Source organism: Papaver somniferum, chromosome 5, assembly GCF_003573695.1.
Source record: "Papaver somniferum cultivar HN1 chromosome 5, ASM357369v1, whole genome shotgun sequence".
NCBI classification, from domain to species: domain Eukaryota; kingdom Viridiplantae; phylum Streptophyta; class Magnoliopsida; order Ranunculales; family Papaveraceae; genus Papaver; species Papaver somniferum.
The window spans coordinates 139978842-140006201 of NC_039362.1; the positions used below are offsets into that span (position 1 = coordinate 139978842).

The following is a 27360-nucleotide window of genomic DNA, read 5'->3' on the forward strand; positions in this document are numbered from 1 at the left end:
TGGAACAACTAAGGTAAATAGTATATATGTAATCCAGTTTTTAAACGCTTTTGAGATCTCTTGTTATATTATTTTTCAAAAATGTATATGCCGCAAAGTATCTCATATCCTTTCATCTATGAACTTTGTCTCAACGTGCGTATTTACTTTGTCAAGATGTTCTTCTCCTCTTAATTTGCTTTTTCATCTTATTTCCAGGTATTAGACCTTCACTTAAGTTTGCAGATATCTTTCGTCCTTTAGTGGGTTTTAATGAAGTGGAAAGGATTCTCGTCATGTAAGTTTATCCTTGTATATAGTTATTTTTATCTCCCTATTCATGGTCTAAGGCTAACTCTTGAAAGTAACAAGCAATGGGATGACAAAAGGTGCATCATCTTGACCTGCAGTTCCACTTCAGGTTCATGCTCATTAACTGCCTACAAAACTTACCCCTTCAGGGTATCAGCGGGGGCGTACTAACAAGGAATCTGTAAGTGATCCTCATGGTAACCTTCCAACTTTCTATGAGAAGGTTTAGATGCTTCTCATATGGATCTCTGAATAGGTACTTATCTTAATCCTGGCTTATGATTCACGGTGTGCAGAGTAACGATTTGATGGTATTATTCTTTTTTGTTTATAAAATTTGGGAAATTCATTTAAGGGTTTAAAGAATTCAAGAGAGTTGACTTAATATTTGTTCCGCAACTTTAATTCCATGTGTTTTATTATGTATTTTGTAGATTTTAATAACGGGGTTTATCAAAAGTAAAACTAATCAATGTCTTTGGGTAATAATTAAGCATACAGTCGGATGTCGATAATGTAAGTATATACTTTTAATCAATACAATGCATGTATTCGTTGTGTACCAAATAATATAACTAAAAGTTTAAAAGAGTTATGTTGATCAAGTAGCATGACAGTAGGATCATAGATCAAGTAGCATGATAGTAGGATCACAGGTCAGTTGAAAAGTTTTGGTGTCTATTTCTGTTTTGTTGTTATTCAGTATATTTGATACTTGTTTCTTTGGGACATGTATATTCCTTGTATGTGTATGGAATTAACTTTCCTTGAAATGCAGGTCATTCTAGAATACACATTCTTAAACCGCATGGCACGCTGTTTCAACAGGGATCGTGTTTACTAGTCTACTACAAACCAAGGTATGTGGTTACACAGTTTTGACAGACATTTAGGAGTTGAATTGCCACACGAGCCTTGTGTTGTTATCATGTCTTCATTTCTATTCAGTACCTTGTATTCCATGGTTTTTTTCCTTCCATTATGCACCTTTTCACTTGTTTGAATACTTTCTAATGTAAGTTATTGTTGTTTGCAAGAAGAAGTTAGGAGTGGAAGTGTTTTGTCGCGAAGTTATAGCTACGACTGGGTATATAATTTCTTAGTTAAGATTATGCTCATAATATTTGTACTACACATAACTTGTATTCCCTCGGAACATATAAATCCATCTAGTATTTCATATAACTTGACTTAGCACAGATTTCCATTTTCCTTAATGTGTAAAATTTTATTATGTTGAATGTGTGATTGAATCTTGTTAGAGCATTGCTCGGTCGAAATCACAAGTGTTGCTATCACAAACTTGTTGTCCAATTTAGTTGATCAAAATTATATCTTGATTTCTAGTATACATTTAGTCAAGTCTAGGATTAGGATAGAAGTGTGTAGCTAAGTATCGGATATCATTGCGCTCAACAGTTTGAAGGCGAAGATCAACCAAAGCTATGGAGAACTTCTTCAACAAAAGGTAAGTGAAGACTGAACCACCTATTTCTCAAGTTTTCACCTTTCTATCTTTGAGACATTATCGCATGACTAAATTAGACAATACATGCATAATAGAAATTTAGAATCAAGTTTATCTTGAATGTCGTTCTCGAAATATGACCTACTAAGCTTAAGAACATTTGTTCATACTTGATGAATTTGGTTAAGAACAATTTATTTTTATGACCTAACTTATGATTCAAGATTTAATCATTTGAAAATAGCCTGGAACAGTGATGTGTCATTGATGTTATTCGAGAATGTTTCTAATTGATTATTAGAGAGATCTAAAACTAATGTAAATCTAAATACATGCCACTATGCATACCAGTTCACATACTAGGGTAACTGTTATAAGTACAGAGCGGCAATACATGTACCCAGTACACGTACCGGTATAGGTATAGTTCGGCAACGATATTTTGGTACGTATACCCGGTATCCATACTATAAAAAGTCTTTTGACTCGTAAACCAGGAAGGTACGCGTACCTAGTATGCAAATCGGAAAATATCTGTTGGTTTCCAAACCGAAAAGGTAGTACCCAGTACGCAAACCATAAAAGATCTGTGAGTTCCTGAACCCGTTTTTTGTCTTAAGGGTACACATACCATGTACACGTACTATGACAAAAAAAATACTCACGCACAGGTACAGTAAATGTACCAGGTACATGTACTTACCTTGTTGAATATTTCAGATGCATCAGAATTATTTCTATGAGATAATCGTCATTGAACAACTCTCTAAAAACACTATCTAGACATGATTGATCTCAAGTGTTACTGAAGATTAAAGTTTAAAGTGTTGTATGAAAATGGTTAAGCTTATAGTTCGATTGGTTAGTTTCGGATAACCTTTCATGAACAAGTCATTGTACACGGTTCAGTTATGGTTCATCCTAACCAGAGTGTATATTCTATTATGTTAATCTCAAGTCAAGTTTTTCATCTAACAATGATTATTGATTGCTTGATTCCAAAGCTACCTTAGCTTAAATTTAATGCAACCTTGACCCTGAAATTCTATATAAGGAGAACCTCTAACAACTGGGATTTCTGAATCCCTGACACTATTCTTGTGTGTCCCAGTTGTAAACTAGAGTCGTCCTCTCCTTCAAACCATTCTAGGGTTTATCGACTAAAAACACTTCACCAGGGATTCATGAAGTTAGGTCCAACTATATTTATCTTGATAGTTCGAGTATCGTGATCTTACTTTTATTGTAAAGTTTATAACTTGGATACAATCAAAGTTTATAACTGGGATACAATCAAAGTTTATAACCAGGGATCAAGCTCACACACTATTCTTGTGTGAGCTTGATCCAACAAAAAATATAGATAGAAATCGCAAAGTTTCTTCGTCTCAGACTTTGTGATTCCACAAGTTTATACTTATGAGGTGAATAATAATCTAGGATGCTCTCTGGAGTCATAAGACTGGATTTTGAGGTTCGCCAGACTTTGTCTATTGCAATCGATTTCCTACCTCACCTTGATATTTGATCAGAACGAAATCACATATAGAATTATCTGTGGGAGGCAGATTTGTTTAAAGTCTTCATTTAAGTTGAATCAAATCTTAGGATGTAAAGGACGTTAACTAAGGGAATCAATTTCGCGGAGTCCTGCTGGGATTCAAGATACGTAAGGAGCGCGACTGTAACTGAAGTAGTGTAACAGTTTAATTCGGTTTCAACTATGTTCCATTCCAAAGTTTTGATAGTAGGCTAGAGTCTGTAGCGGCTTAATACTGTTTGGTGTTCAAATCTGGACAAGGTCCCGAAGTTTTTCTGCATTTGCGGTTTCCTCGTTAACAAAATTTATGGTGTCTGTGTTTTTTTTTTTTCGCATTATATTGTTTATCTTTATAATTGAAATATCACAGGTTGTACGTAAATTAATCAAAGTAGATATATCCATCATTGTTTGTTGGATATGACTTGATTGATCTTGGATATTGATCTTTGGAATCGTCCAAGTACTCTCACAGAATAATCAGGTTCACGAACTAGTTTCTGTTTGCATTCTGATTGCGAGAGAAAGAGATATAAACTCTAAATAGTATTTAGGTTTAATCCATACAGGTTTCCTAAGAAAAAGTTGGTGGTGTATTTTGATACCCCGCGTTTTCATATCTAGGATTTAATGAAAGAGGTAATTAATTTTGAATTCCGCCATGTTTCCGGTAATTATTTTTGAATTCCAGGTTATCTCAGGCTGGAGATGAACATCTAGTCAATATTGACCAGGTCAATGTTGACTCGCAGTAATTTTTTTGCTGTTACAAAAAAAATCGTAATTACTTGCAACTGTTTCAGCTCGTCACGTATTAACGGCTTATGCTTGTTACAAAAATGACATGTAGTAACGGCTTGTGAATGTTACGACACTCTTGTTAGAGAAAGGGTTATGGAGTGAGAGCTCTCATTGGATTTGAAAGAATTTGATCAAAATAGATCAAATTAGGTGCTACTGTGGGATGAGAGCTCTCACCCATACACCCAAAATCAATCATACACTCATTCAGATGAATGAGTGTGTGAAAGTCGTCACCAGGAGGCTAAATTTCTTCCGCTCAAAGAAAACTCATGAAAAATGGTTGATTTTGTGCCGCTTAAAGAGATTTACTAGTTTTTTATTTGATTTAAACTCTTTTACGGGGGCGCCACTGGAGTTTTATTTTTAAAAAAAAACCTGGGAGGCAGAATTTCAGCCATATGTGGAGAAATTCTGCCTCTTAGTTTACAAATTTGCTCTTCTACAGTCAGGCAGTCACTCTTTCAGCTAGTCTCTCATTCGTTTTGGCAGTGAATGAGTGTTAAAAACACTCATTCCATATCCCTTGCTCTTACAAAAAAAATTGTAATGTCTCTCCTTTGTTACGACTTGATACATAGTAACGTCTTGAGTCTGTTACAGACGGCGTTACAACCCTAAATTCGTAAAGGCTACCTGTCGTACGAAAAATTTGTAATATGCTATTATGAAACGGGTAAAAGCCGTTACAATCCATTCTTGTAACAGTATTCTGTACGAATCAAGAAATTTGGTATAATGGAGATACATATTTGATCTGATCGGAGATGATATTACTATGAATTTGTTTCAAAATATGAGTACTCGTCACGGACATAAAAATTGCGTATTTATTTTGAGTTTTTGTGGTGACATAGCTAGATCAAACTTTGTCGCATATATCTATTGAGCTCTATTTTGGTGATTTAGCCAAATCAGACCCTTTTTCTTTTTTGCAAATTTTATTCCGTAATGCACGTATATTCTGGTTTGAGTGAACTTTATGGTATTTAGTTTACTTCTTTGTTGATGTATGGGACTTTTTTCTCCAGCTACAATCTTAGTTATGTTCTTCAAGAATAAGGTGTGCCCCATTGAATGTTTGTTCTGGTTTCGCCACTGCCTCAACACGATTTTACCCAAATTCCCACACAAAATCCGTATAAACCTTGTTAACTTAAAGCTCCGCATAAACAAGTATATGCATGAAACAAAAAGAGGTACGTATAGGCAAACTAGATAAACATCCGTTTGTTAAAGACCAACTCAATTACCTGCTTTGTTAAGAAATTTCACCATAACATGCAAACTTAGAATTTTTTTCTCATGTTCCTTTGAGATAAAAGAAAAATCCGATACAAAAACATGGATCCACGAAACTGACATTTCAAGATCGTGGTAAGAAATTGATAACCAAAAGAAAGACGTGTAGGCTCCAAGCAAGGTGCATTTCCTTCCCTTTTCCACGTAGGTATTTACAAGTTTCATTGGTTGGTTGGCGGTCACTGGTTGACTTGGAGGTTACTTACTATTTATGTACTTACTTACCGAGTAAAGGTCCCATAACAAAAATGTGCAGTTAATACAACTATATTTAGCATATGCTTATCTTCGCCTAATAATAGCCAAACCTGACACGTGGATGTAGATAAACGGTTTAGAAATCACTTCCCACTTTATAGCATTTCCTTGCAATTTAATCGCTTTCGTTGTATCAACTTATCACTTCTAGTTGCTAGTGTCTAGTAGTATAAAAAGGGAACAACGCCCATCGCCCATCAATTCAATATAAACAATCACACCCTCAAGAAGAAGAAGACAGTCCCTAAGATGGGGGCTATACTATCGAAGACGAAGAGATCAGTATTGTCGACAAACAAGTTACGCCACTTCACCCATCGGCATACTCTAAAACTAACATCAAAATCTAAAAATTTCATCTGCAAAGCATGCGGTTTACCGGGAATGGGTTTAAGATACCGGTGCAACAAACGGTGCGATTGGGATATACATGTAACTTGTGCAACTGTGTACACATATATCTCACTATCGGACACGTGTATACAGAAAGGTACGTGGAAAGCATGCAAGCCAAGACATCAAAACACGATGCGTCGCGAAGCACCAAATAAACCCCTAGGAGTTGCTTTATCTCATCCCCAGAAGAGGAGCTAAGATCAACGGTGGAGAGAAAGTCAGCTGACACGGACTGACAGGGGCAGAAGACACTTGTCTGACACGAGCAGACCCCTCAACCACCCGCATTAAACACTCTGAGCAGTGCACGTGTCGACCGACCTATGGAACGAGCGAAGATGCCTCCGCGGGATCGAGGGGGAAACGCAGACCTCTGCGTGATGGACACAAGACACTAGAAGAAAAGGTTCCAACGGTCTTCAGAGATGGGTCCCACGTTCCTACCTTATAAATACCCAATCTCCACAAAGGGGGAAGGGGATCGAAAAAACATCAGGAGAGAGAGAGAGAATAGCAAAGGTAAGGAATCCCATAGTGGAGAGAAATATGTAAACCCCAAGTCATTCAACTATTCGTGTAACCGTGAATAATATAGTAGAACAACAAACCCCGTGGATGTAGGCCTTAGTGCTGAACCACGTAAACCTTGGTCTTATTTACATTTCAGCACTTTACATTCATTTAGTTCCGCATGCATTTGCTTATATATGTTGCTTTCCTTTTATATTTGTACCCCATGCATAATCGCTACGCACGGGGAAGTTGGAGGAGGCCATGATAAACCCGTGGGTTTTGAGCCAATGAACCCACATCAGGGTATCATCATCGTAATCTCTTTAGACTTTAACAATTGATTGCGGGCATTCGGACCCCGCGTAGTTCGTGTGTCCACAATTTGGCGCTAGAAACAGGGACTTCGTCCCGGTAAAAGATTTATCTTGTCCTGTGATTTCATTCTAATTTGGCATACGATTGCTCCGATTTTATCAGCTCTGACTGTATAGATCATTCGTCAACAGTATTATATTCAAAAACCCACCTTTTGCCTTCGATAAGAGTTAGTGTTCCAAGCATGGGTTATTGTCCTAATCCGTCGGATTTATAATTTTCATAGTTTTTTTTATATACTAAAGATCGCCTTTAATAAACCCGCTTTTGAAAAATTGTATTTCGACAACTAACCCGCTTCACGCGGATATTCCCGTTTCTGTTTGAATAATTTTATACAGAGAGAACGTGTTGTGAGTAAAGAAGGCGAGTTTACGCTAGATTTCGTCAACAAAAAGGCACGTGATGGAGAAGACGCAAGAAGCAGGAAAATCCAAAGCTTTGTCAAAAGAAACACCCCGGACAACCCCGATCATCACCCGAAGCAAGCAGAAAGGAGATAAAACTAAAATGACCAATCGAAGGCAGGATACCACTGAAATCACTTCACCCATGAACGCTAATTCTGTTGCAATGGCGGCTCTCAGAGCAGCAACGATAAAATACGGGGAAGCCGCGGTAGTCCCGAAGGCTGCGGAGGCTAGCAATACCTTCGCCATGAGTCAACTTAACCAACCAAGGGAAAGGGTGGATGAATCCAGAACATTCCTACCCGCGCATCTGCTAACCTTTGGAATGCCGCTAACAAATAACCAGAATCAAACCATACCGGCGGCTCGGGCACCGCAGAGGGGCGCTCACTCCAATTTGGAAACACCAGCAACAGAAGTTGAACCCCTGCCACCTTTAGTACAGACCATGGAGGAGGGCGGCGCCACGGCTGTAGCGGCACGTGCGGGGACTCCCAATCAGGGGTCCAACCAATCACACCAACTAATGGCTGAGCTCGAGGAACTGAGAAGGAAACAACAGGTTTACGCAGAAGCTGTAGCACTTTTGGCCAGAGAAAATCAAGATTTAAAGGAGCGGATTGCTCTAAGCACAAAGACCAACCAACGACTTGATGAAGCAAGCTCCAAAGCACCAGAGCCAAACCAAGACTGCAGAGTCGTCCTAGCGACTAATGAAGACGCAACAAGGAGACATAGCGTATCCGACCCGGATTATGACGATGGAGAATCAAACGGAAATGATCTGAAGAATTTAGAACACCAACGCGCAATGGAGGAACTGCGAGATGAGATGATGGCAGAGATCAGACAATTGAAAAATAAACAAGGAGGGGGAAGGTTAGAAGAGGTTATGAGAGAAGCTAACTCCACGCCCCTGACGCATCGCTTGGCCAACACCCCTATTCCCCTGAAATGCCCTGTCCCGACGTTCGAATGCTATGATGGGTCCAACGACCCTGCTGCACATGTTCGGTACTACAACCGCGTCCTAGCGAGATGGGGACAGAACGACGCCGTACTCTGTAGATACTTCCCGTCAAGTTTGAAGGGATCGGCGTTATCATGGTTTGATAATCTGCCACCAAACTCCATACACTCATACGACCAACTGGCAGAGAAATTCTTAAGAACATACATGTACAACAAGACTGTAAACACTGGGATGGATAAGCTTTTTTCACTAGCAATCGGCTACAAGGAAACCACGAGGGAATACACAAACAGATGGCATAGGATCTGCCAAGCCATAGGAAGCGTGGACCCAGTGGTAAGCATCAATTGCTATAAGTGGGGCTTGGACCGAATGAGTCCCCTATTTGTTGAAATTCACGGGAGCGTGCCCAAGACAGAAGGCGATCTCCGAATAATTATCGAGAAGCACGCTCGACTTGAAGAAATTCAACGGGAAAACCCGAGGGCATATCCGCAGAGGGCTCACCGCACCAATTCAGCAGAACAAACCAATGGGGCCAAAAGGGGTTCCTCAGATGAGAGACCTCACGAAGATAGAAAGGAACGGAGGGATGAACGAAGAACAGGCGACCGAAAATTCGAAGACCAAGTTTACACGAAACTCAACGCTAGCTATGCTCGTATCCTGCGGGAGATCAAAGGGAGGGAAAACTTAGAATGGCCATGGTCTAAGGGAAAGCAGCCCCCAAGATCCGAGAAGTCTAAAGATTACTGTGAGTATCACTGTTTCAACGGACACCAGACCGAAAAATGCAAGAACCTTAAAATAATGATCCAAAAATTAATTGATGCGGGAGAGCTCAAACATTACATACGGAAGGAGGTTACCGAGGACAGATCCAAACGAACCAAACCAGTCCAACTTCCGGAAGAAAACCGAACAATCAACACCATCTCGTGTTCCGAAGCCACAGGACCCTCGCTCACAGCACAGATTGGAAAAAGGTTACGGAAGCAATTCGAAGATCGCTGCGAGTTATATAAGGTCGATGGGATAACAGTGGACGAACACGAAAAATGGATGGAATTACCTGTCATCTTCGATGCCGAGGATATCGAAGAAGATATGGAAGACCATAACGATCCCTTGGTCCTGACATTACCAATAGCGGGATGTAACCTCAAAAAGATCCTCATAGACGGGGGAAGCTCTGTGAATGTCCTATTCTATGACGCATTCAAGCGGATGAAGCTCCACGATGAACAGTTGATGACCTTTATCACACCATCTACGGATTCAATGGAGCGGCCACGAAGCCCTTGGGAGACATTGTGTTACAGGTTAACGCAGGGCCCATGAAACTGGATACCCGATTCAGTGTGGTGGATACCCCTTCCCCCTACAACGCCATTATTGGACGACAGTGGGTACACAAGCTCAAAGGAGTTGCGGCAACATACCACCAGTACCTCAGATTTCCAACACCTGAGGGAATTATGGAGATCAAGGGAGATCGAATCGCTACACGAGAATGCCAGGCCACTCAGGATCATATCAACAACGAGCAAGAAGAACAGCGAAAAATTCGAAGAGTAAGAAATCAAGAAACCACGCAAGAGAAAGCCGTAGAACTATTCCTTAAGGAAACCACAGGAAAAGGCTTGACGAAAGAGGGTAATGTCCGAGGCTCGGAAACAAGTACCTCAACAATCAACAAAGAGCAGAAACACGCCAAATAGAAATTAAAGAGCGCCCCAGTCCTCGGAAACCCAAGGCCTATGTTCACACCCGTGGAACCCACTAAGGAAATCAACATAGGAACGGAAGAAGACCCGAAGAGGGTCAAAATCGGGACCATCATGGGCGAAGGGAGAGAACATTCCTTAACCAAATTACTTAAGGAATATGCGGATGTGTTCGCCTGGAAGTTAGGAGATATGCCAGGGATCGACCCAAAAGTAATCCAACATGAACTACGCATCAAACAGGGCACACCCCCGTTCAGGCAGAAAATACGAAAAGTGGCTCCAGAATATCATGAGGCGGTAGAAACAGAACTTCGGAAGCTACTAGACGCAGGATTTATCAAGGAAGTCAAGTATCCTACCTGGATATCCAACATGGTCATTGTTCCTAAGAAAAATGGAGGGGTTAGAATATGCATCGACTTTACTAATCTCAACAAGGCGTGTGCAAAGGACAGCTATCCCCTGCCGAGCATAGATCAACTGGTTGAAGCAGTTGAAGGGTACGAGGAGCTGTCGTTTATGGACGGATACTCTGGTTACAACCAAGTAGCCCTGGCAGAAGAAGATCAGCAACACACAGCATTCTATACACCACATGGCCTTTATTGCTATACCAGAATGCCTTTCGGGCTCCGAAACGCAGGGGCAACATACCAAAGGATGGTCGATGCTATCTTCAAACCATGGATTGGAGGAACCCTAGAAGTCTACGTGGACGACATGCTCGTCAAAAGCAAGCTGCGTAAAAATCACCACCAGGACCTGAGGAATATTTTCAATGCAATGAGACAACATCACATGAAAGTAAATCCGGAGAAATGTACTTTCGGTGTCACCTCAGGGAAGTTCCTCGGTTATCTGGTGACGAAAAGGGGCATCGAGGTAGACCCAGCTAAGGTTCAAGCCATAGTAGAGATGCCGTCACCAAAGAATCTAAAGGAAGTGCAGAAGCTCAATGGGTCCATAGCAGCGTTAGGCAGATTTATTGCACGGTCTTCGGACAAGTGCAAACATTTCTTCAATATTCTTAAGAAAGGGAGCAGGTTCGAATGGACCGCCGATTGCGAGGAAGCATTCCAAAAGATCAAAGAACATCTAGCTTCGATCCCTATCCTGCAGAAACCTGACCCTGACGAAGTTTTGGCACTGTACATAGCAGCAACGGAGGACGCAGTCAGCGCAGTATTAGTCAAAACCAATACAAAGATAGAACAGCCTATCTATTACGTCAGCAAGACACTCAATCCCGCGGAAAGAAATTATACTAAGATTGAACAACTCATCCTCGCACTGGTATGGGCTACCCAAAAACTGAGAACCTACTTCCTAACTCACTTCGTCAGGGTACCATGCAGAGCACCATTGGAAGCAGTCCCCAAAAGCACAGGAAAAGTGGGCCGAATAGCCAAATGGAACACCCATCTGGACCAATTCAACATCATTCATGAAATTCAACATTCTCAGAAGTCCCAAGTTCTGGCAGATTTCTTAGCAGACCTCCCTCTAGACAACGACGAAGAGATCAAGGGAATACCAGAAGCAGAGGAAGCAATCAAGGATCCAATGGATATCCTAGAACCTACGAGTCATAGACAATGGGAAGTCTTCGTCGACGAATCTAAAAATAAGGAAGGGGCAGGAATAGGTATTGTCATCATCACCCCAACTGGAGAAAGGATCATACAGGCACTTAGATTGGAATTCAAAGAGCATACCAATAACATTGTTGAATACGAAGCTGTCATACATGCCCTACGTATAATAATAGAGATGGGGGTAACCGATGTAAGGCTGACAAGTGATTCGCAGCTGGTCATACGGCAAATCGCGCTCGAATATAATGTGTACGATGACACCCTTTCAGCTTACATGGCATTGGTCCAAACATTGGCTTCACAAATCCCGAACATTAAGTTCCGGCACTTATGCAGAAGGGACCTCAGGCATGCGGATGCCCTAGCATACATATCATCCATGTTGAGGGATAAAAATGCCGAAGGTATTAAAATAGCAAGGGTATACGAGCCTTCGATTGCATCTCAATTCTCCTTCGCTACCAATCAAGATACGATGGAAGAATATATTGAAGACCAAGTAGGAGAAGACATCCATAACGACTTTGATGAAGAAATCTTGTCAAAAGCAAATCAAGACGAAGATTTCAGCAATGAAGATGACTGGAGGGTGACAATACATGCATTCCTCGACAAAGGAAGCCTACCTGCGGATCGGAAGCAAGCTAGAAAGACGCTCTCCAAAGTGGGAAGATACGATCTTCGGGACGGGGTCCTATATAGAAAATCTTTCCTCGGACCATTACTACGCTGCTTATCCCGAAAAGAAGGGCATCGAATTCTAACGGATATCCATTATGGTGACGCAGGGAATCATAGCGGTATGAGATCACTAGCTGACAAGGCAAAAACGCAAGGATATTACTGGCCGACCATGATACAAGATGCTGCGAGGATGTCCCGACGATGCGAAGAATGTCAGCGCTTCGCGAAAAAAATCCACGCGCCGGCAACATTGTTAAACTCTGTCGATAGCCCGTGGCCATTTGCAAAATGGGGAGTAGACATCGTCGGGCCTTTCATCGAAGGATCCAGGAAGAGACGATTTTTGATAGTAGCCACGGACTACTTCAGTAAATGGGTGGAGGCTAAGGCCTTGGCCAGGATCAGAGACGCGGATGTGTTCACTTTCATATTCCAGAACATCATTTGCAGATTTGGTATACCTGCTGAAATTGTGTCTGATAACGGCAAGCAATTACAGGGAAAAAATATAGACGTGCTCTTCGACACCTTTAAAATAAGAAAGAACAAGTCCACCCCCTTATACCCTCAAAGCAACGGACAAGCGGAAGCTACCAACAAGACCCTCGCCCTTATACTCAAAAAACAATTAGACGAGCATAAGGGAAGATGGTGCGAACAACTGCACAATGTCTTGTGGGCATACAGGACAACACGAAGGTCCGCTACCGGGGAATCCCCGTTTCTTCTTACTTATGGAGCTGAAGCAGTCATACCTACAGAAATCCTCATGCCAACCACGAAGACTGAAGCCTGGGAGAAAAACCTAACAACAGATATGATGTTAGAAAGGTTGGACGACTTGGAAGGAAGAAGGGAAGTAGCATTGCAAAAGATGGAAAATTATCAACGAAGACTAGCAAGGGAGTACAACAAAAAGGTAAAGCTACGAAATTTTGTAGAGGGACAGTATGTGTTGAGAACAATCCCACGATATCAGCAAGAAAAGAAATGGGGAAAGTTAGCACCTACATGGGGAGGACCGTTTATGATCCACGACATTGCGGGTAATGGTTCTTACTACCTTCGTAATCTAAAAGGTGAGGTCCTCCGGCATCCTTGGAATGCTAAATGGCTCAAACCATACTTCCCATAGAAGCAACGCAGATTTGAATCTGCTGGGAATATACCAGAAGAAGAAAGGAGCCTCCCCGCCCAACATGTTTCTATCTCTGGAAGAGGAATTGCAGACCTCAACTTATCAATTAAACAAGCTTTCAAATTATCAAGTCTGTGGAATCTACCTACAATATTGGGGAAAGTAGTTAATCTACAATCTCTCAGGGCTCCCCCATCAGTATCCATAAGTGTAGGACCAGGGGGAAGGCACCCAGCAGAAAGAGATACCCAACCAATCTTAAGGCAACGGGTCGACGGAATGGGTGCGTACATATTTTACGCCCCATATCCTAGAACGTTCCCCCGGCCCCCACCGTCTGGGAATCCTCTGGCCCAGGATTTGCCAGCGGGGTGACAGGTCTCAAGACGATCACGAAGGTACCTTCCTTTCGTATCGCACTCAAAAACACTTAACTTTTGTTTTGATTTTTCACAAACTTAAAATACAAAAACATTGTAGGTATATCAAGAAGAGGATTCATTTCATAAAGGGTGATTACAAGAAGTGAACGTCCAAAGCCAAGGATACACAATCAAAAAACATTCCTTTTACATCGTTACAAAAAGCACAATTATGCCGCGGACCCTACAGAACGCTGCCATCTCTACCTAGGTGGCGGTCCCGTCGTCAGGATTTTTCCGAAGACTTGATGGGACGCTCCCACCAGAAGAGGGGCCCGAGGAGCTGGGCAATGCAGCAGGAACGGGACGACGAGGGTAGTTCTTCACGAGACCATGTTCATTCCGTAGGCCAAGCTCTATCCTCTCCAGCATCTTGTTCGTCTCCTCAGCCAATTGACAACGAGCCTTATGTTTAATAACTGTTGTCCGCTGTTGGGCTTGGGATAATAACGAGGATAGCCGATTCACTTCTCTGGAAGCAGCACCAACGGCCTCCTCGCGGGTGGCTGCTAAATTCTTGAAGTGATTGGTTTGTTCCTCTTGCTGTGCTAAGGAAGATTGAGCCTTTTCAAGTTCTTCATTTGTGACGCGAAGGCGTTCCTCGAGCCCTGAAAAAGACAACACCACGGAGTTAGCGTAGAAAACAAACAAGATCACACTCGATGAATTGGGATTATACCTTCGACACAAGCCGAAGCCTCTTCATATTCATTAACAACCGCATCTCGCGCTTCATCAAGATGATCATATTCCGCGGATAATTTCTTATAGTCTAGTTGAAGGTTGGTGAGAGTAAATTGACAGGCATATAATTCTACCTGCTTCATCGAGTCCACATGACGAAGGTGGTCGACCTCTTTATTTATCTCTGAGACCCCTTTGCTGAGTCTATACATGCACACTTCAAGATTCCTCTCAGACTCAGCAAGACGGGCTACATCGGCACGAGACGCGGAAAGAGCATTGCTGAGAGCATAGACTTCAGCACGAGCATCATCTCGTTCCCTGGCAAGACCAAGCATATTATCTTGGACCCCTGAAAGAGGAATGGACCGCGCCGTCTGTAATTCTTCTTCCAATAGCTGAATCCTAGATTCCAACAAGGAAGTACGCTCGCGGTCTTCCCGCAGATTATCACTGGTCCACAGCAGTGTGCCATTAAATAAAGCACGATCATGGTTGTACAGATTTTGCATGTCGACCATCTGAACATGCCGCGCGCGCCATACTTCAGCCCGAGCATCCCATTTCCTAGCCTCACTCTTAATCTTCTCAACCAAATCTCTAATACGAGATTTTTGCCGAGCTCTTTCGTTTCGAAGCCATACCAGCTCGGGGATGCCACCCACTGGACATAGGGTGGGGAGACTCAGACAGAACAACTAAGAGATAAAAGAATGACGACATACGGCGAGGGAAAAGAACCAAACCTGTGAAAGTGGAAACTTGGCTACGAGTTTGCTCTAACTCAGCGCGCACTGCAATAAGTTCTGAACGAAGATCAGCCTCTGCTTCACCCAGTTTTTCTTTCTCCTTAAGGATTTTCTTCAGCTCTTCTATTTCCACCTCCGCCGCAGATAATTCCTTTTCCCGATGACGAAGCTTAGCCTCGAGCTTCAGAGATTTTGCTTTAAAGAACTGATATAGCACGTGGTTGCAATGCTCGCTCCTCATCATCTACACATCAAAATGACAAAACATTATTCAACCGAAGCGTCCTATTCTCACGAACAAGAATGTACGAAAATATACCTCCAGCACACGCTGTTGCGGGAAGCCATATTGATACCCGTCGGCAATAGCCATCATATCGGCAACAGAAGTAGGAGGCTCCGGCACGAGGGTAGCTTCGGGAACGGTCAACCTTGTTCCCCAGGCTTCAGACACCTGCGCCTTCGAAGACATCTCCATCATACGACGGGTATACGCGGTTGATTCCTTTTCCCCAACAACCACAGGAGCAGGATGAGAGACAAACCGAAGATTCTTCTCCTTGAACCAACTCATGATGGCATCCTCACCCTCAGACATCGGCGACTGGGGAAGACTATCGGCGGGCGCGTCAACAACAGATTTTCCTTTGACCGACTCGACCCCCTCAGCATGAACGTTGGCATGTTCTCCCGCGCCTACATGCACAGCAGGCTCCTCCGCACCAACACATTCTACAGCAGCATCACCATTACCATCACCACCAAGAACATCCCAATTGTCATTAGGGGAAAGTAAAGAGAAGTCCTCGGGAAAATCGAGGGCTTCGTCAAAGAACTCCCCCGTGGAATACATCCGATCGAAAGAAAATTCTTGAGAAGTGGGGAGGGTATCCATGACATCACCAGCAGGGACGGAAACATCCTCGATGACAACATCATCCGCCACTACACCCTTGTTCCTTCCTTCATCACCGACGAGACCAGCGAAGACCTCTTCTTCGGCATTGATAGGGGAGGTACCAGTACGTTCCTCCCCATCTGTAATCTCGTCCTCAGCAAACTCTTCGTTCACAGGACTAGTAACTTCTTCTTGGGCCTCAACCTCGCCCACCACCATAGTAGAAGACTGCTTCGGCCTAATCTTTTTCTTCTTCAATACCTAAAACCGACACCACAAAGGAATTATTCTTCCCGTCCGATGGAAGTTATAAAAACGAAACACAACTAGAATCTGCGTACCTGAGCAGCTGAGATATTCTTCGATGGGAGTATAGCACCGGAACCATCCTCCTCGTCTCCCTCTACGACATCCAGGGCATAAGGAAAATTCATGCCCGCAAAGTTCAGACGCCAGGGGCAGAAATCTCCATAGCGAGCGGGAGGAGATTCGCGCGGCTTACTATTCTCGGTTGGCCGCCATCCGCGGGAACCGGGAATCCAACCGTAAGCCCACGGACCTACTATCTCAATGACAGTGGCGTGCCACTCGTAGTCATGATCGCGCTTGATCCTTTCTCGCGCGGGGAAGAGTTTCCGACGATTGGACGCCTCCGTGCCAGGAACATACTTCAGCTTGGCATCGCTGACCTCATTTAACAGATGAATCTCGCCTCGAGGAGCAGGACGATTCCGAAGGCTGACACTCCACGGCTTGCGATTCCTGCTATTGACGTAATCACCGAAGGAGTTATTGAAATTTTCAGGAGTGTACCATTCCTTCTCCAAGGGATTGGGGACGTAGCAGGTCATCGACGTTTCCCCCTTACTCCGCAGATAGCATTCCTTCAGGGCGCGGAGATAATTCCCCGATAATTGGGATACGGAACGGCTATGAGTATTTGTGGAAGAACCCTCACGACTAGCGAGCACGTCGTAGTAGAAGGAATCACCCGATTTGTACAACGGCAGCATCAGACCAGCCTCGAAGGCCCCAACCGTCGTTAACAAGTGAAATTCATCGAATTTGTACTTAGAGATCAGCTCATACGTAATATCATCCTCGGGGGCATAAAAACGAACCCCGAAGGCTTGGAGCTCATGCTTCTCCTTGAATATTTCAAGATCGATATGCTTGAAGGTTACTTTTCTCCTGCTAACAGAAACACTGCGTATCAAGGGAGCAGCCTCTTCCTCCTCGGCGGGGCCGGATGAACTAACAAACGCTTCAGACGCTTTTCTCTTCACGGGGGGATTCTTTGAAGATCCAGCCGCAGGAGCTACGCCCTTTGTATTCTTCCCTTTAAAAGTTGGAGAAGACCGTAGATGATGCTCGGGCACTAACGAACGTAAAGGAGGAACGTCAAAAGCAACAGCGCGGGGAGGAGCCTGCGTACTCCGAGTCTCTTCACGAGGACGCACCATTGAGTGATTAAAGACTCTCCGTGAGCCAGACGGAATTATCGGAGGAATCTCTTCCCGAGAAGACGAGGCTCTCGCTCAGGAAGAAACTCGACTCCGACGAACATCATCTTGAGACTCTCGACGCTGAGGAGATCTCGACAACCTAGAATCAGGAGTCTCATAAGTAGGCCGCGGACGGTCAGACATGGCTGTGGAAAGAATAAAATCAAGAACAGGTTACACACAATAACCAAAAATCAAAAAACACATTCATAGCAATACAACCACGATAACATAGCAACCCTAAAATTAGGATACAATCTCAATACTCCACCCTCGAAGTAATGGATGCCTTAATTTAAGATGAAGAACAGGGGCAAACTAGTATGCAAGCATCAGAAAAAGTTCTTCATCACAAACAAGGAACAACAATAGCAGAAAATTCACAAATCAACACGACATAAAACAGTGAAATCAAGAAAAGAAAAACTCACCGGCAAAAACAGCAAGTAGAAGAAACGAACAGGGGAAGATCCCAGGTGCAATAAAGACTGACAGAATTTAAGATCACAGGTGCAATGAAGACTGACAAAGAATTTAAGGTCACAGGTTTAATGAAGGCAGGCAGGAAACTTAAAGGAAGAATGAACTGAGAGAGTGTTTAGGAAGAATGAAATTAAATTTCCTCTCTATCCTTAAAATACCCGAAAGAAAAGAGGAAATTAAGGGAGAAATAGGAAAACGTGCCCGTTACATAAGCAGTTAATGCACGAATAAAAGACGTGCCCAAGTATCTAGGAGAAGTTATTAGGAGTGAGAAGAATGTGCGACGATAGTTTTTCTTCAAGGCACCCATTAGTCAGTTAAGCCTGAAGAAAAGGGGCAAATTGTGTACACATATATCTCACTATCGGACACGTGTATACAGAAAGGTACGTGGAAAGCATGCAAGCCAAGACATCAAAACACGATGCGTCACGAAGCACCAAATAAACCCCTAGGAGTTGCTTTATCTCATCCCCAGAAGAGGAGCTAAGATCAACGGTGGAGAGAAAGTCAGCTGACACGGACTGACAGGGGCAGAAGACACTTGTCTGACACGAGCAGACCCCTCAACCACCCGCATTAAACACTCTGAGCAGTGCACGTGTCGACCGACCTATGGAACGAGCGAAGATGCCTCCGCGGGATCGAGGGGGAAACGCAGACCTCTGCGTGATGGACACAAGACACTAGAAGATAAGGTTCCAACGGTCTTCAGAGATGGGTCCCACGTTCCTACCTTATAAATACCCAATCTCCACAAAGGGGGAAGGGGATCGAAAAAACATCAGGAGAGAGAGAGAGAATAGCAAAGGTAAGGAATCTCATAGTGGAGAGAAATATGTAAACCCCAAGTCATTCAACTATTCGTGTAACCGTGAATAATATAGTAGAACAACAAACCCCGTGGATGTAGGCCTTAGTGCTGAACCACGTAAACCTTGGTCTTATTTACATTTCAGCACTTTACATTCATTTAGTTCCGCATGCATTTGCTTATATATGTTGCTTTCCTTTTATATTTGTACCCCATGCATAATCGCTACGCACGGGGAAGTTGGAGGAGGCCATGATAAACCCGTGGGTTTTGAGCCAATGAACCCACATCAGGGTATCATCATCGTAATCTCTTTAGACTTTAACAATTGATTGCGGGCATTCGGACCCCGCGTAGTTCGTGTGTCCACAGCAACTAGTCCTGATATTTTGTCGACGCATATTCACAATGACCATCGGTTAAATCTCGTATGGACCAAGGGAAACCCTGATGAGAATGAAGCGAAGGGAGGAGTATGTGGTGTCTGCGATGGGCGTACTGGTCGGCTTTTCTATTCATGTCCATTTTGTCCAAGAGAAGCAGGTTACTTCTTGCACCCCATATGTTCAACATATCCATCGCGTATAAATCACCCATTAGATAGGGGTCATTCTCTTGTATGGAAATCTGGTCCGCGTACATGGTGCTCAATTTGTAGAACGCTTTGTCCGATTTGGCATTACGGATGTGAAACCTGCTCAATTGATGTTCATTTCAAGTGCGTCTCCGGTCACCAACAAGAAAATGGCGGTGATGCCCATGGTGACCGTACGACAGGACCAAAGGAGAACATTTCGGTTTTTGCAGCGGTAGGAGGCTTGTTTCTGGGTATAATCCAACTAATAGCTGGGGGCAGTTGAGTTTCCGAACTGGGTTTCAAGTATACTTCTTCTGGGGTGTGTAATAAGTGGTGTCGCCGATATCAACCTCGTGTGTGGTAAAGTTTGTGGGTGACAATTATCATCGAAAAAGATTAATTATGTCAATATATTTTGGGTTTCTGGGTGCTTTCTTACTTGGGGATGCATGATCGAGCTCAGTAGCTCACTCACCATGTGTGCTCTGTTTTGATCACATCACATCATTTACAGTTCATATACTGTCTAATAATACTTGTAGCATTTTCGTTTAAATCAAGGTCTTCTCTCACTTTCCTTTCAAGCATTTTTCTCACTACACAAGTCGAGGACACTCATTATGCCTGGGATGGGACCGTTTCTCGTACCATGGTGGAGCTGTCCAATCTTTACCGTTGACTTACATTGACGTGCATAATATGGATGACGCGTTATAGAAGTTTGATTAAATGATCTCATAATGTCATAAAAATATGCTTTATTGATGTTTTATACCCACCTTTTGCCACCCAAGTTTCCCCATTCAAGTGTCCAGTGTGATTCATGCCAATATGGCATGCAGGTATGAATTCATCATGAAAAAACAAAATTAAACCCCTCTTGAATTCGTACACCAAATCTTCGCAATTTTTGGCAAACTTTCCAGCCAAAATAACAGTTTGAACAGTGATGATGGTGCCCCTTAACAATATGTCGGTTGCCTATAGCAACCAGGGGGTGCCCTTAGTAGTTTTGGAGTGCCTTTAGTAAAAAATTGTTGGGTGTGCCTTTAACGTTTTTCTGGGATGCTTTTCAAGCTTCTCCGATGTGCCTTTAGTAATTCCTCCTGGGGTGCAACTACCACTTTTCGAACCAATTTTACTGCACATGTTTATTTCTCCAAAAATACCAAAATAAATACAAAATCGAACACTATCTGCGTCGTGCTCAATCACTGGCAACCCTTGACGAAAATCCCCACCTAAAATCAAGATCTTCCCTCCAAACGGCAATTCAACTTTGGTCAAGTCTCTTAACGTTCTGTCCAGCGCTTAAAATGCATATCGGTTTGCCATCGTTGCTTCATCCCAGATAATCAAATCGGCTTTTCGAATGAAATTTGCCAAACGGTCTTCTTTGCTTATATTGCATGTAGAAGTTGAGTTTGCCGGTACGGGTATCTTAAATCTGAAATGGGTCGTCCTCCCACCTGGCTTTATGATTGCAGCAATCCCTGATGTCGCAGTTGCAATTGCAATAGTCTTTTACTTCGTAACTTAGCCAATATCGCCCTATAAAGAAACGTTTTCCCCGAACCACCGGGGACCATGAATGAAGAATATAGACTTCTCTCCCGTTCTAAGGGAATTCACTATCCTGCATATAAGTTATAGCAATTATTCATCAATCCATACGATGAAAACCGAGTGAGATGTTCCCGTTAAAAGATACTCCTGGTGACTACTTGTTCTTTGAATCGATTGTTTAGTAGAAAACTAAGAGGACAACACTGATAAAAAAAAAGAAAAAAAAAAGCTAACAATAACAATATCAACGTTAAGAGAAGTACTGATGGGTGTAGACCTATAATATGAAGATCATCAAAGATTAATATTTGAGGAGTGAGATTATACTATACAAAACAACCAAAAAATATTGTTGTAAATGAAAAATGTGATACTCATTAAGTTATACAGGCTGTGCATATCTCTGTCAATTCACAACATGCATTTTTTCTATATAACAACACGAAGATGAGAAAAGGTTCAAGCATCCAAACCATTTATGTACAAACTTACATTTCAAAATTTCTGTGTTCATAATGAGCGTTAGAGAAAATTAGAATTGAGAGAGAAAAATAAAGAACCATCACGAATCTACACCAATTCGGAAACCTATTCAGTAGTAGCACTTGGTATTAAATGAATGCACGAAGTAAGTGACGGCATACGATATATCCTGGTTACCTAATATTTCCCTGTAACTGTACATAACTATTTCAACGATTCCTAGCACTTTGGTGGTTCGTTTGACCTAGTGTGGTTTTTGAAATAGTTGTCAAGTAATCTTTCAACACTGCTTTCCTTGACAATGGAATTAGAACATGATCAAATACTAACTGAAAAAAACAGGAAGAGAAGTTTTTACAATGAAAAATGGAACTATATAATGGTTCGAACGGCGTCAAATTCCTATACTTAGGTCAGACTTGTACCTAAAGTCAGATTCTATTATAAGTCAAAATATGATCTAAAAATGACTGACTGGTGGATCTAACTCAATAAAAACGAAACAACAATACAAATAAATAGGTAAAGTTCCAGGAAAGATTTACCTATCAAATGCATGTTTTTGGTCAGCGTTTAGCATATCAATAGATGATAGATCTTCTGGAGAAACTGGGATTCTGAATTCCTCAGACACCAACTCGTTTACTCCTGAAGTTCCTATGTCTTCAGTGATTTGTGGGAGCTTATATGTGGCAATCAATTTTTCGCCGAGAACGGACCTTAGTTCCCGTAAAAGCAGATTGATTGCCCATGTTTCTGTGTTGAACTGGCATTGATCTTCAATCATGTAGGAGAATATTCATCGCACAATTCACGAACTCCTACAAAGGTCTAACAACATGCAGAAAAGCCTTCTTAAAATACCAAGGCATCTATACTTGTACGGCTTCAAGAAGTGTGTCACGGATGGGAGTGTCACGTTCTAACAGACACAAATGTTGTGCTGCTTCTTTATACGTCGAAAACCATTGGTATTTCCAAAACAGAAACTACACATACAAACTTAATCGTCATATTCCCTAGTGAAGCCATTATTGTTGTAATGTTAAAGTTACTTTATACGTAATTATTGCACTAAAATACCGAAAGAAGCAACACTTTATTACATGCATCATCTCAAGGCTATTAGATCAATGCCTCTATTAGTTTTGAAACCCCACCAAAATTTCCTTTGTGGTGTCTAATTTATTGAGCAGTTTCTTTGGCATCTTAAAAGTACTTATTTGATAAGTTGGTATAGTACTAAGGACTGCTTTCACCATAATAGTTCTTCATGCTTGATACATAGTTGTTCCTTACCAGTTGCCTAATCTTCTCTCAAAAGTAATCTGAATGTCTTTTTTTTTTGTTTTTTTTAAAGAAAAACTATTTATTAAGAAATAAAAAAAAAAATTTTACAAAGAGCTTGTTGGAAGCCTAGCCACAAGTTGGGCTCCAACACCTTTTTGAATAGTTAAACCTATTCTAATGAAAAGAAAATTACCAACTTTTATATTTACATCATGCCTACCTATGTAGGACTTCAACCTTTTCAAAAACTCAATAGAATTCAACACCAAGTTCACCCAAAGTAGTAAAAGCTAGGGTACCAAAACTATAACCATTAGCATTACATACATCAAGATCATTGACACGTTTGCGCTCAATAGCTTTATCCAAGGCTAGACCCGGTGTAAAGGCTTGCACGCCACCCCTAGCAAAAGGAGAAACCACGGTAACATCAAAACAAGTATCGCGCCCGTCTTCCCAATTGTAGACCATGATGTCTGTCGGCCTAGCATCACCACCATCACGAGAAAGGAACCCCAAAGTTGCTTCAATTTTATAAGGTACACTAGCACGATAACAAATGTCCCCAAAAGTATCTCTAACAATATCATGACGAGACTTAATACCAACCTCACTAGCACAATGAAGCGCATGATCTCCATAAACATCCATATCTCTATTACAGCAGATACAAGAATTGTTGGCAGTAAACAAAGGGATACCGAGTTTGTAACTAAGCACATCACTAAACTGACATGGTCCAATCTTCCGTCCCAAGCCATCAGCAGGAATAGCAAGAAGATAGTCTTGTGCATGTATAGTTTTGTTACAATCCCTTCTTGATATACAAAAACGAGAGGGCATGTCTCTAGTCACAGCTACAAAATATTGAACTGCCAAATTATGCATAGGGTGGGGGGACAGAAATGAGATTGTGAAGCTGTGATGAAGCCATACCACTAACCTGGAGGAAATTTTCAAAAGCATTCTGATATGCTAAGCCTTTAACTGTAATGTCCGAACCTTGTAGGATGGTCTCTTGCAATTGTAAAATCTGAGAACAAGACGCCAAGTAATAGTACTGCATGGTATCAAACATAGAATAGATACCTAGGCCACCATCTCGGATGGTAAAGAAGCAACCCTCTGATGTAACAAACCATATCCTGGACCATCACCAGTCACCAAGTTTCTCATATAATTGGAAATATAGTTATCAAACATAACCTGAGCATCTCTCACATAACAAGTGCGGTGGTTCTCAAAGTAAAGTAAAGTTTAGATACACCTGCACAGTTGCGAAGCAGCAACAATTCACTCCGTGGATCATGTAACTTATGCACTGCATCCAGTAACAGTGTAGTCTTGTATACTCTGTCACAAACAAGTTGACTGCAAAAAGAAGCATCCAAACTCACAGGACCTCCAAGAATTTTAACACCTACAGATGGTCTACCTATATTAGTAGAGAAAACACCAACCTGAGTACTCCTCAGGTCAACAGATGGCCAAAAGACTTCAGTTTTCTGAATGTTAAGATCAAGCCCAACAGCAGATCCTTCATTCTTGATGATGTGGAAGGCCCGAGAAACCATCATTGTATCTCTGATAATGGTACCATCATCTAAATACCAAGCATGCAGGTCAAGTTTGCATTGCTGAAAATTTTTCAACACAATAGGATGCAAAGTCAGGAGAAAAGGAGAGGACCCAAAGGATCTCCTTGTTGTACGCCTTATGTCGAAGACAAAGTAGATCAGCCATAGTACAACTTAGCAGGGGACGCGTAACAAAACTCAACCCATCTCGAAATACTAGAACATTTATTTCTCACTGCACTTAACGTGGCTGATTTATCAACTAGGTTAAAAGCATTTTGGAAGTCAACTAGGAGCATAGACATAGAGTTTAGATTACATTTCTCATCTAAAATGCGATTAAAAGAATGTAAAATAGCTTCCCCTCCACATGGTACACCCACACCAAATTGGAAATCACTAAAATAAACTGACATTTCTTTACCTACAATAGAAGAAGCAACCTTAGATACTAACCTTTTCCAAATAGTACCCACGACAATAGGCCTAATACCGCCACCTGGTTTAAGCAAGGGTGTAAGAGGTGCACTAGCAAAAAAACATACCAAGCCGGGGGGGGGGGGGAGTTACCAGCCAATAAGAGATTAAAAATTGCTGTGATGGAGGCTAGAAGATCATCTGCAACAGCCGCGGCAGAACCGTTAAGAGCATCTAGAAAATGTTGTGCATGAAGTCCATCTCCGCCACACGAAGTACCTTTAGGAAAACTACGAATCATGTTAAGAACCATGTCTTAACCAGAATATGTTGTAGAAAATCCATATGGTAGATTAGGCAAGGTAGGCGGAGGTGCAAATGGATGCTTAAGTTGCAAATCTGTTAAAGTGTCGTCAGATAAAGGGGTAACACCATTAGAAGTAAGAACCCTGATCGCAGCAGTGTATGAACTTAATTTCCTTCTGGAAAGTATAACATTAACATCTACACGGTTATCCTTATGTCAAGACATCATGTTCAGCCAATAAATCCATAATCAAAGAGATACAACCATCAGTTTCATGCCACTTAACTAAAGCTTGATTTATAGAAGCAATTTGTAATCTCTTACGCACACCGGATCTCTCTTCAGTTTTACACTTAGGAGTGTAATTTCTTAGAATACATATTGGAAATAAGAGTAACTTAATCCAACAAGATATATCTAAAGGATGATGTATAACTGAGTCCATTGTTTGTCTGAAAGCCTTTAGAGAAGCTAAGTCTACATTTGATAGGTATATGTCTAATAGTATGAAACTGAGCCTGAAAGACCTTATCTAACAAATCCACATCAAGGCATGGTTTACTAAAAACATCATCTTTAACATCTATATTAAAGCAAGGACTTACCTTAGCAAGGGGTTTTGCAATGCCATGTACAAGAGAATTCGCTTCTATGTCGTTTAAGGGAGCAGAAATTATATCACCTTTATGAGACCTGCAACACTTGCTCCATGCTCGAAGAAGCATACACTTGGTACACAACCACATCCTAAGTTGAAATAGGGCCTCTTCCCACAAACCATAAACAGTACCATTATGTGCAATTTTATCCCTGCATCTCTCATGTTCATCACCATTTAATAGATGTGTATCATTGATATGCTTAAAAAAATAACTCCTTACGAATCCCCTGCCTCTCACACCATTCTTACAACCATCAAAATCCCTAAAAGGGGATTGTAGAAACTTATTAGCAGTTTGAATATCAAAACCTTGAGAGATTGGACTCAGGCAATGTGCCTGACTAGTCCCAGTGTCCCTAGTCATTCTTAAACCCCTGACTCTAACCTTGAGAAACCCAGTTCCTCAAAACCTTGAACTTTCTTTCAAAACATGAAACCCCCTCTACTCAACACTACAACAGATGTATCACCAAAAGGGAATTGAAACAGGAAATTAGAAATTGACGGATGGGAAATTAAGATTTCACACTGAATGAAAACTCAAATTACCATACATCAAATCCCTAATTAACATACCACACAAGAAAAACAGAGAACCCCTCAAAAAGAATTTGGGACGGAAACTAATTTCCTGTGAAAACTAATTTCCTGTGAAAACTGAAGATAATAAGAGAACCCTAATACCCAAATTGACTCTGCAAAACCCACTCTTGCTTTCAATCGAAAAATAACCAACCACAAAACACAAATCTCCCTAAACTTTCCGAAAAACGCTTCCCCAATTCACTAATTAAAACAACAAAGAGAAGCAACAGAAAACCCCCACAAAAACGCAGAGAAGCAGTATAATTGAAGAAACTAAACATTACAATCCGAAATTGAATCAGCGAAAACCACTATCTCAAAAACCCAGATCTCTCCTTCAATCAACGAATCCACAACACAAACTTCAAATCTTCAAATCCCTACTTCAAAACTTCGAAAAACCCTTTCTCTCAAACCTAATTGAAGAAGATAACATATAAACCCCCAAGAATTGAACTCCAACTCTCCTTCTCTGGACACAAAATCTAATGAATCGAAGGGAAGTACAACGAAAACCGTATCATCAATCACTCCCAGAAGAAAATTGGGTGGTGAGATTCTGAGAGAGAGAAAAAAAAAACTCGAGAGGGGAGAAAAGAGAAAAGAGAAAATTGGGGGTGGTCAGACAGCTGGGTTTAAGGGGATCCCACCCCAAGAAACAGAAAAGTAAAAAAACTGAAGAAGCAAAAAAACAAACAACTTTCCCTCACTATCCTCTTTAATGATCTCAAAACACTCAGGCGAGAAATCCTCAATACCAACATCAACCCATTTTATAGGAGGATGGTAACTCGTTAAATGGTCTGCAGCTCTATTGGTTTCCCTGTAGACATGAGAAACCTTTAAAACCTCAAAGGAAGATCTCATT

General features: G+C 41.8%; 1 protein-coding gene across 1 annotated transcript; it reads left to right on the forward strand.

The window, feature by feature from the left end:
• Positions 1 to 5891: 5891 nt before the first annotated feature.
• LOC113277884 lies at positions 5892 to 20178 on the forward strand. The gene is made up of 2 exons (XM_026526855.1): positions 5892 to 6105; positions 19405 to 20178. The coding sequence occupies exons 1-2, from the start codon at positions 5910 to 5912 to the stop codon at positions 19887 to 19889; spliced, it is 681 nt and encodes a 226-aa protein (XP_026382640.1). The 5' UTR covers positions 5892 to 5909; the 3' UTR covers positions 19890 to 20178.
• Positions 20179 to 27360: the final 7182 nt, after the last annotated feature.